This window comes from Belonocnema kinseyi, chromosome 8 (genome assembly GCF_010883055.1).
Source record: "Belonocnema kinseyi isolate 2016_QV_RU_SX_M_011 chromosome 8, B_treatae_v1, whole genome shotgun sequence".
NCBI classification, from domain to species: Eukaryota; Metazoa; Arthropoda; class Insecta; order Hymenoptera; family Cynipidae; genus Belonocnema; species Belonocnema kinseyi.
The window spans coordinates 106,305,350-106,316,968 of record NC_046664.1 but is presented as its reverse complement, the minus strand read 5'-3'; the positions used below and the strand labels follow the sequence as shown (position 1 = coordinate 106,316,968).

Below are 11,619 nucleotides of genomic sequence, written 5' to 3'. Positions count from 1 at the left end.
GGTGATTTTTGCCAAGCGTGACAAATTGTGACATGGGAGGACGAGTCATTCTGCGCATAATGTCACGGAGGGTTTTCTTGTTTTTAATTGACAGCCTGAAAAGTATTAAGTCCATATACTTGTATATCCTAGCTGTTTGATATGTTCTTTGGGAAGAATAAAAAAATGTTAATAATTAATGTTATAATTATTTTTAAAAATGTCAAAAGGGGAAGGGAGGTCGAAAGAACGTGACGCAATATTATAGGTGGGGTCTCGTTAATTCATGACTGAGCGTGACAAGGGGTACGGGGGGGGGGGGCTTAAAAAGCTCGAAATAAAGCGTGACATCATATGTGAACGCTCCCAAAGGATCCTTCCAAAGGTTTTCCCTGGCGGACCGAAGGAACCGAATGGAGCCTCTACAAAGTACCCGTAAAGACCCCATTGGGTCCCCATTCGGTTCCTTTATAAAAAACTCAAGAAACAGCAAAATCTACTTTTAAATTGTTAAAATTCGGACTCTACGTTAAAGTGTAGCAGTCAACAGTTATTTAAGGGTACTTTGTAGAGGCTCCATTCGGTTCCTTCGGTCCGCCAGGGCTGCGCAAAGGAACGTGTACCAGAACCCGCACAGGATCATTCAGAGGTTCCTTTGTCGGTTCAGGTTTCTTTGCTGGATCATGTACAGTTTCCTTCGCCAAATTCATGTACAGGAACCGTCAAGATTAGCACAGGTTCGTGTACAGGAACCGTCAAGATTAACACAGGTTCGTGTACAGGAATATGTACAGGTTCCTCCGAGGCTCCTGTACAGGAATCTTTAGCTGGGTGATGTCATTTTTAGATGGCAGCTGCTCCTAGACTTAGTGGGACCGTGTTCCTAGTCATGGGCCATACATAAAATACGTTACCAATTTTGAGCTCCCCCCCCCCCCACTCCCAAGATAACGTAGTCATTGGCTAAAAACGGATTTTACGTTTATAAATTCTTTTTTTTTTTAATGTAGACACGTATTCAATTCATTGCGAAGCTCTTTAAATTCCTGAGATTTCAAGCCGAATTATATTCCATTGTTAGTAAAATAGTTGAATTTTCAACCAAACATGATTTTTTATCGAAAGAGATGGATTCTTAACACAAATAGACAAATTTCAAAAAAAAAAACAATTAATTTTAAACCAAGCAGTTGCATTAACAACCAAATCTATCAACTTTTCAGTCAAAGAGGCGAGTTTTCCAAAGAAGATTGAACTAAATAGTAAAAATTTTAAACCAAAAAGACGAATTTTGAACAAAAAAGTTACTTTTCAACTGAGAAACATCAATTTCAATAAAAAAAATGATGAATTAAGCTTAAGTTATCATTTATTAACAATATTTAACTAACAAAACAGTTATATTTTCCACAAATAATTAGATTTTCAAAAAAATAGCTGAATTTCTAACAAAAAATTTGAGTTTTCAACATTAAAAATGCATTTTCAATTAAATGGTTGAATTTGTACGCAAAAGAGATTAAAATTCAATCAAATATTTGAACTGTCAAGCCAAACTTTTTAGAATACAGTTGAATTTACATAAAAAAAATTAATTTAAAAAAAGAAAGGTGATTTTTCCAACATGAAAGATAAGTTTTCAACAAAAAAGTCATTGTTAAGCTAAAAAGTTGAATGTTTTTGGAAACAGTAGAATTTTAAATTGAAAAAGATGAATTTTTAACATAAAAGATCGTTTTCAACCAAGAATAATATTCTGTCCGAAAAATACGACTTTTTAATCAAATATATGAATTTGCTACCAAATAGTGAAATTTTCAGCCAAAAAGTTAAATTTTGAACGTACAAGATTAATTTACTACCCAAAATAATAATAAGTCTGTTAAAAAATAACTACAAAACAAAACGATTTTTTAACCAAATTATTAAATTTTCGACCAAGAAGATCTCTCAAAAGAGACAAATTTTCCAGTTATCCAATACATAGGATAAAACTTTAGCCAAACATAGAATGGTTAGATTTTCAGATTTCAAACAAAAAGATAAATTTTCCACGAAAACAAAAAGCGAATTAAAAAAAAAAGACGTCCATTTTTAAACAAAATTTTTATTTCATTCAGAAAAACGAATTATGTACATGAAAGTTCAATTTCCAACCAAGAATTTGAATTTTCAACAAAATGTAAACAAATTTTAACCAAAAAATTGAACTTTTAACTAAAGAAGATAAATTTTTAACCAAAAATGGAGTAGTTTAATTTTCAGTTAAAACAAATTATTTTTAAATAATCACGGAACGAATTTTCAACGAAATATTTAAATCATTAACCAGCGATGAAACTTCAACTGCATAATAGAATTTTTAATCAAATGAGATGAATTCCGAAATCTCTGAACGTTATCGAAATTTGTAACATTATTTCCAATATACCCTCCCCCCAACCCTGTCAACAACTTTAGTTTTAGCTACCCCTTTAGTCAGCCTAGTTTTTCTTCTAGGGCTACACCAGAGATAGTGATATTGAATAATCTAATTATTGTAAATCATGCAACAATGCCATTTTTGTTACTGATCTTAATGACGAAAGTATGCAACGAAATAGGATTGTCTGACTCCGGCGTTACTTATAACTGGAAGCCTTATCGACGAAAATTATGTCACTAAACTCAACCATCTTTCCACTGAATGAGATACTCAAATACATCAGAATTATAATAAATTTAAGTCTACAGCTTTATATAAAAACATTTATTACAAAGTTCTAATATAACTTACAACATATTGTACAATACTCTTAGGATTAGGGAACGCGAAGTGAGCAACATAGATATAATAAAGGTACTTCTAAAAGTACCTAAAAGTTATGTTGATGTGCCTCGCAAAGCTTCTTGAAGTTTTCTTCTTGCGATGGCCACACGGTCTTCTTGTCTTTTTATGTCGTCGTCTGCTATCGAGACAGCCTGCAAAATTAAACAGAAACATTTTCAGTAATTATTTCATTGAATCCAGTAGGAATGAAAAATCCAGTAAATTCAAAACAACTTTTCAACTTGAAAACATTTGAAAGCGTTTTAAAGTGCGGTTTACTTCAAAAATGAATCACACCTCAGTTAAACCTTACAATAAATTTACGGGAATGCAGTTAAAATTGTGAAATAAAAATTACGTGCCACTAATTTAAAACCACAATTTCTACCTGAACGAGGGGCTGTTCAGGGTTCAGAAAAACTCCGGGATTCTTTTCTAACGCTGTTTTCGAACCCGTTTGGCCGGTGACGGGTTGAGATGAAACGTGCAATGCGGTAGCGACGCTTTGTAATAAAGTTTCTTCTGTAATGTATGGTCCGACCGGCCTCAGCGATTTTGGCAGATCCATGGCATCGAACTCATAGCCATCTGGATCACAAGCTCTCAATCCTTCTAGGCGTTTTTCCCAGAATAGCTGGAAAAATATTTCAGGTTTTCTATATTTTAGATTCACTTTGAAGCTGCTGTTGATGAAAGAGCCATATTATTTGAATTTATCGCCATAGTATAATCTATTCACGGAAGAAAGTCTCAAGGTTACTGAAGGTCTATTTAAAAGACTCTCTAACTCTCTAAGTGAACACTCAAACAAATTATACTTTTATAATTATATTTATCATTAAATGAAACTGGTATATATATTACTGATTTATTTACTTACTTAACAAAGTCATTGTAATGTAAAAAATTTAACTTGAATTTTAATCCCGCTAACTTGACATGATATATTCCAGAAAACCTACTAGCGCTGGTTTAAACTGTTTAACAATATTCAAAATACTTTTATTTAATGATTCTTCTATTTGAAACAAGATTTTAAGTAAAAAGGCAGAATAATAAGTTATACATTAAAAAGGGCCGTTTAAAAAATACCTCTAGCATTACATAAACGTTCAAACTATAAACTTACAATAGAAAAAAAAATCAGGAAGGAAACCAGATAATTTTTTAGAAAAAAAGCGTTACATTTTTTAAACGGTCCCAAAGAGGAATTCATGCAAATTAGAATACAACAAGAAGCTAGAAAAGCCGTCATCGACAGACAAGGTGCAAAATAATACAAAAATCGAAATTAAATGACGACTATGAGTGTGCTAAATAAAATTACCTGCTTAGGTTTATCTTGGGAACCATATTTGCTGTCAGTTTTTTCGGCTCCTTCCTAGAGGAATGATTGGATAGTTGTATCATGTGCAACAACAAGAAAATACTGCGTACGTCGATTGCCATTGCATACAATTTGCAAATAAATTAACACCAGTTTAGGTTTAAAAAATTTCAAAACGAAAGAAAAAGCTTTGGCAATAATAAAGTGTTAACAGTCCATTTGGTACAGTATGCAATAATGACAAACAATTATGTGCGAACATACGTGATATTGAAAAATGTGTAGCTGTATAACTGGATGAACATTTAAAAACATAATCTGCCTTTAAGTGCAATAAATAATGGAATAACATCTACTTAAAATGTTTAAATCAGATAAATTGTGCAAAAGAGAAATTAGAAATTTAAAAATACAATAAAACGAAATTTGTTTTGATGCCTTAGATATGTCAGTGCAAGCTTTGAACGAACCTGTTTAGGCTTTTCCTGGTTCCCGTGCTTGAAGTCTTTCACTTTTCCTTCCTGCGTCTTGTAAATCGTCACTGGTTGTTTAAAAATTGAGGCAGTTTGCCTAATTGGTGGCACCAACGATGCGTCATTTCTTACTCCACGACTGATAAAAATTATTTTTATTAATATTTTTAGTGAAGTTTAAGACATAATGCAACAGTTATTAGATACGGAAATGGAAAATAAGCTTTTTCGCCATCCATTTATAAAAAATCTATCTTTTCTTAAATTATATTGAAGTCTGTAAGCGAAAGGATAACTATCTTCGTTCCGTGATACTTCTAATTTCTTTCAAATTATATTTGTGAATAACATTGTATAATCAAATTAAATTAATATTATTATAAATAAATAGTGATATTCTTTACTTTTTATGTCAGAAACTTAACTCTAAAATATTATAACCTCAAAATCATCTTTTAAATAAAACATTTATTTTACTGAAAGGATTGAGAGAAGAATAATCTTGAAATTTTATTATTTTATATAAATAGACTATAAAATATTAATTATGTGTACTGCTAAAAAGTAATAAAAAATTACCTGTAGTAGTAAACATCAACCTTTCCTGTGGATGTCAACTGATTTTGACTCTTTCTTGGTAGTTCTTCCCTCACCGGCCAATTTGTTGGTAAAGCCGACGGATATTTCTTTTTCTCCACTGCCATATTCATCTTGGAAATTTGTATCTATAGAAAAGTAAACAGTTAAGGAACACGTTCAATAAACACGACAAGTATTTACACACCAAGCTTTAGCAGCCATTTTAAAAACAAGTCACAAACCTTGAAAGGTGGCAGCACTTTCCGGGCTAGAATTAGACTGCAGCGAAAATAAGAGGGCGAAACGGGGAAACAGCAGTGGGACTCCGATGCTGTTTCGAAGTCGAAAATCGACTGAACCTCTCTTTCTATCGCTACACATTAGAAAAAGAGGTCCGTCCGACTTTTCGACTTTCGACACGGTATCGGGTATCGGAATCCCACTGCAGTTCGTTATCTTCGTCGGTAATTAAGAATTTCAAAGATAACTCTTTCCAATCACAATTCAAAGTAAGGGATATTCAGACTATTGTTTATATTGTGACTATTCTCATAATTTGATTATGTCTGTATAATGATCAATGCAAAATTGACCACTAAATATTATTTATGAAGCCATGTGACGAGTGCGCCACGTGTCCAAATTCCTACTTTACCGACGCCTTTTATTTTAAATTTATTTTCACGCGAAACACCACATTGACTGAAAAATTTGGGATAATAAATCAGAAGTACTAAGAAAGGTGGGGATGTTCTTCCATTTTAATCATTATGAAAAAAGCAAAAAAAAGTACTGTTTATAAAAAAAAAATTTCTCATAATTATAAAAATTTTGGACTAGAGCCACCTTTCACGTGACCCACTCATAACATGGCCTACAACAAGTGTCAATCGTTAAGGAAATAAAAAATAATTGTTTTCGGAGATAAACCTATTCTTTCGTTGGGCACTTCTTTCAATAGAAAATTAGCACATGCAAAAAAATTAAAAAATGCTCACTCTTTCGTTTAAATCGTAAAATATTAATTTTTCTCTATTCTTCTCTTCTTATCGGGTTTGTAAGAATCCTATAAAGGCCTGTAGAATTAGGTTGATTAGGTATATTCAGTTCAACAATCAACAAATTTGACTTCGTTGAAAGCTGAGGGGGAAACAATGGACCAAATGCATGGGATTTGGTCCTTGTTTGCTAATATTTTCGTAAAAACTAATTTTTTTCTATATAAGTGTATTTGAAAAATAGCTGTTGGTGATTGAAATGAAAATACCAAATAAATGTGACATGATATTTGACCGCAGACTAGTAGCGGCGCTGACTGTACTTTTAAGCCGACAATTATTCAAATGCATAGGGAAAATACCAATTTAATTTATTTTATTATTAAAATACATTTTTTGCACGAATTTAACGAGAGAAAATGATTTGTAGAAGATTAAATGTCCAAAAAATTAATAAGTACTAATGAAAAGTGAAGACAACATTATTTTATAGTTAAATATAAGTCTAATTTTCACAGAATACCAATAATAATTCTATACAAAGTTCACATGACATTTTTAGCATTGGCATATGTAAATATTGCAAATTGTGGAAATAGTACAGTTAACATCACATTTTCTTTTTATTGACATTTATAGTGATTATTGAAAATTGAAATTAAAGCTTAATTCAACTAAATTATGAAAATTTTTATTTATTTTTAATGCTAGAAAATAATTCACTTTTTTCGGTAAAAAGAATGTATAAAAATTAATTATGTTGGAAAAAATATCTATTGTCACAAATAAGTAACCAGGATTTTTTTCGGAGGGGGCTTTGGGTTTATGTACAGGCAAAGAATGAGGGAAAAGGGAATTAGTCCATTCAACGGGGAACAAATATCACTCAAAAAAAAAAAAAAATTCGTAAAAGTAGCATTTTTTTCACAGATACGTTGGCAATGGCCTTATAAAGATATTGTAAAAAGTCCCCAAACATACGTGTACGGCAAAGTTCCGAAATTCTGGAAAGTGTTAAACAATAACATGTTTTTTAAAATTACTCGAGAACTGTTGATTTTATGTCGAATATGGTGATGTGAAAAAATGTTCATAATTTTATAGTGCACAAAAAAGGTTCTATCTATTGTGGACCTATTATCAACGGCTGCGCTATGAAATTGGATTAGCTGCACAATTCTTTGATTTCTGAACAAATAAAATAAAATCTCAAATATCCTGGCAAAAACGTCGGAAATATATCAGGCGATTCGTTCTGGAGCAAATGCAGGTTCCTGTTAACAAAAAAAAAACGACTAAGTCATTTGCATGACAAACTGTCAGTATAAAATGAGGTCAACTTCAGTGTACAATTTGATATGTTTAAGGGGATGCTTTTGAGATGAAACTTCTTGCAAATTTTCCTCCATTTTCATAAATACATTTTCCAATTTGCAGGTCAGAATAATAATATTTAAGGCCTCTTTTAAAGCTTTAAACAAGTAAATTTCCAAATTTAAGCTATGATATCGGAAGCAGTGGTGATTATGAGCCCTAATGGGAGCAATGGGAGCGGGGGCGAGAACGGTTACCTCTTTCGATGATATTGAACCCTTCGAAATTTTTTTGCTCAGTTTTCCCGACTCATAATTCCATAATTCCATTAGAACTCATAATCACCGCTGCTTCCGATATCATAGCTTAGTTTTTGAAATTTACTGGTTTAAAGCTTTAAAAGAGGCCCTGAATATTATTATTCTGACCCCACCAATATGTAATATCAGATCCATCATTTCCACGTATCGTATGCTCCGTAAGAATATCCTCGCAGCCAACAAGCTTTGCCAGATCTTTATTATTTTCTAGTCATTTAGTGCGGTATAAACTTATACTTTCTTGGAGCAAATTCGGATTATCAGAGTTGCATCCAAAAACAAAAAGAATGTAAAACCTTAGTGATTGTTCATTCTTAAAGCCTTAAAACTTAATCCTAAAGAAAAAAATAGAAAAAGTACGTTTTTATAATGTACAAAGCACAATTTCAAATTGATGAAACTTTCCCCATGCGCTTGAATTATTTTAGACCAAAAAGTACAGCCAGCACCACTCTCGGTCACGTCCAACATTTCAGTTACTTTCATTTGAGAGAACCACTTGGATTAAGAGGGAACTTCAATGGTCAATTTTAATATTAGATTTTTTTTCCTTTAATTTTTCTGATCCTTTCAAAAATGTTCACCGGGAATATATAATAATTAAATGTGATAACTCAATTCGAGCATTGTATAACTTTTTCGGAGTTAAAAAATATCAGCATTAATATCAGTTCGAAAGTGAAGTCATATTTGAAAATTTGATACATTTCTCCTTTTTTATAGTTGAAATTTTTCGCGATGGTCAACTTTAAGAAAGAGTTTAATATATACCAAAATATGTATGATATAATTTGAATTCTCAACAAATTACAGTAGCGACAGTGCAAAAACATTTCATTTTTTATTCAATTTTAGACAAGAGTTCCAATATAAGAGCAGCCTCAAGGGTTATATCGTTCTGGCCTTGCGACTTAACCAGTCAATTGAAATTTAAGCAGTTTGTATTAAACTGGTGGCAACGCATCTATGACTCTGGCTGTGCGCTGAGAAACTGCGTGGGCCATCAGTTAAAGGAAGTATTAAATCAGTCGTTCTTATATTGGCGCTCTTTTGTAACTTGAAATATATAATCAGATAACCACTTTTACTATAAGAAAATTAGTTTCTGTGGAGTCCCCTTTTTTATTTCACTCGAAAATCTATAGTTTTAAAATATCTGTTAATTATTTCGACTTTTTGATTCAAGATTCGGAAGTTAACCAATGAGGCCATTAAAATCAACCTTCGATATTCTTCTTTCATTCGTAGAAGTGACTCAACAATTTAAGGTTATTGTAATATTTAAAATTACGCGCATACATTTTTTTGGATAAAAAAAGCCAGAGATATGAAGTACAGGTCTTGCTTTATTTTCCAGAAAAACGTTTGTCTAAAGCCTACTCGGTGTCCGTATATTATGGTGGAATTCGCGTGTCAGTGTGTTATGACATTTCAGAAATAGATCATCTCCGCACAATATTCCTCTCATAGCCAATATTCACCAAAGTACTGATTTTATAATAAAGATGAAGAGCATTTGTGTTTAAAATTAAAATAAACTTCATGAAATAAAATTCAGATATGGAGATTTAAAAATATTTGATTAATTTGCCTAATAGATCATTTTCTTCTAAAATAATACTGTTGATAATATTTCACAAAATTTAAGTAATACTATTATTTTTCAGAAACCCTCAATTCTGTACGTAAGTACGCTGTTATTTATTTAGTAAATTAATTAATTTCATATAAAGCCAGAGTTTTATATTTATCTATTCATTATTATATTTATATTATGCAGAATTCTCTTTTGTTTTGTATCGGACTTATTTGAATTAGAGTGCCTTTAATAAATCTAAAAATGTTTCAAAGAAAATAATAACAGAATTGTTCTTTTTGAAAAACATTAGTTTCCTGAATACTAGGAATTCATTTTATTGTATTATTATACCTGATTTTTGAAGAGATAACAAAAATTGGTACCAAATCGATTCGTCAAATAAATCAAGATCTTGGTCCATGTGTCCTTTTTGCCCTAAAAAAGTTTTCGTATCGAATACCAACCAATTTTTCAACATGTAGAAAAACCGGGCTTAATTTTTGTTTTTTGAAAATGTAGTGTTTTTCAAAACAATATAAGATACAGAAAAAAGTTCAAATCAAAGTTCCCTTGGAAATTATACAAGTAAATTTTCATTCCTAATTCGGCATTTTCTACATTTTTTTTAGAAACACTGTACATTTTTGAATATACATTGTCTTCATTGTTTTGAAAAAACCAGACTTAAATAGAAAATTGTGCCAGTTTTGTAAAAAGATAATTTTAATTTCTAACAGCAGATCCTGAAACTTTTTTAAGTTACAGAGAACACACATACATCGAGTTTCATGCTTTCTTAACAATTATAGCTAAAGTTGGAGAACTTTCGTTGCACCTATGCTACCATGAAACGATGAAACTAAATATACTTATGGTCATGTATAATGAACATCATAAAATCATAAAACATGTAAAAATAAAGTTGAATTAGTTGAAGGAATTATGATGAGACATGAGGAAAGGGTTCAATTGAGTGCGCCTGACTCGTATGAATTGTATATATATATATTTATATATATATATATATGTATATATAGATGATTCAATTGCCAAAAGAAACAATTTTCGTGTAGCTAGGAACAACATGAACTGCGCTTGGAAATGATACTCTGGTTAAAAACGTAACATTTTCGATCAGTGCGAAACAAGGATATAAAAGGCGAGCTCCGAGATACAGTCCAATGATGCAAAGTTAACTGCAAAGTTTAAAAATTCAAACAATGATCCAGTTGTACATTTTTGTTTTCTTGTTCTTTACTGTAAAAGAATATCGATTTGTACAGTTGTTTCGTTAGTAACAACTAACTATTGAAGATATCTTGAGGTATCGTTGTTTCTATTGGTCTATTATCGTAGCTATGGTCGCCCAAAATTATCACTTATTTTATCCATTTTTCTTTTACTATCACCACTTCTCTCTTATTCATTTCGTTTTTTTTGTATATCAAATAAAAACAAATAATTTAACTTTGCAACGACCACAGCGATGACATTGTATGCGTGTGAGTCTCCTGTAACAAAATATAAATATCCTTGTCTGAATCTGTTCTCTCATAGCTGGCTTCGAATAATAACGCGTATCTAATACCCTACTATGAAAGAGGCCTCCAGTTTACACAGAGAATTACAAGTGGATTTCTATCAAGCGCCTTACGTAGCTCAGCCACTAAATCACTAGTCGATATAAATTCGGGGTCGACAAGACCGATCTTGTCCGCCAGGTAAGCGCAAGATTATACCGACATCAGTCACAAAAATATCTCGTTGAATATCTGGCAAGAGCTTGCCTCTCTAAGTGCACCGTTTCGATTTAAAATTGTAATCGAGCACTGCTACGAACGACATATCAGTCAGCGAAATAGGTACGTACTTGCATTCATTTGTCGACCGTTCGCTCCATTTTTTCTCAACATCATCTCCTGCGTGTATGAAATCGCGTAAAATCACAATGAAATGACTCTCGCTCGCTCGCTCGCTTGCTCTCTCTCTTTCTCTACTATTTTTACATTTACATTTATTCTTTTACGAATACGAATAAGTTAGGAGTAAAGATTTTCCTCCATACTTTTACATTTCTCAGAAAGAGCATCGCAGTTTTTTCGTTATATTTGCACGTGAAAATTTATATTTTTCTCTCTATGACGCTGAGCAAAGTCGCATCGCAACCGTACTTAAAAGATAATAAAATTCTATGGTACAAGAAAATTCATACATATTTCTTTCTCGCGCTCATTCATCATT

The 11,619-nt window shown here is 31.8% G+C and overlaps 1 protein-coding gene across 3 annotated transcripts; it reads right to left on the bottom strand.

Moving 5' to 3' along the window:
• Nucleotides 1–2,704: 2,704 nt before the first annotated feature.
• LOC117178103 (methyl-CpG-binding domain protein 3) lies at nt 2,705–5,403 on the bottom strand. Of its 3 annotated transcripts, none has more exons than XM_033369345.1 (5): nt 5,168–5,402; nt 4,586–4,727; nt 4,116–4,169; nt 3,177–3,422; nt 2,705–2,940 (listed from the first exon to the last, which is right to left on the bottom strand). In XM_033369345.1, exons 1-5 carry the CDS (start codon nt 5,296–5,298, stop codon nt 2,842–2,844), a joined length of 672 nt encoding a protein of 223 aa, XP_033225236.1. In that variant the 5' UTR covers nt 5,299–5,402; the 3' UTR covers nt 2,705–2,841. The 3 variants fall into 3 exon arrangements, with proteins under 3 accessions (XP_033225236.1, XP_033225237.1, XP_033225238.1); XM_033369347.1 differs by having other exon boundaries at nt 2,831–2,940; nt 3,151–3,422; nt 5,168–5,403; XM_033369346.1 differs by lacking the exon at nt 4,116–4,169.
• Nucleotides 5,404–11,619: the final 6,216 nt, after the last annotated feature.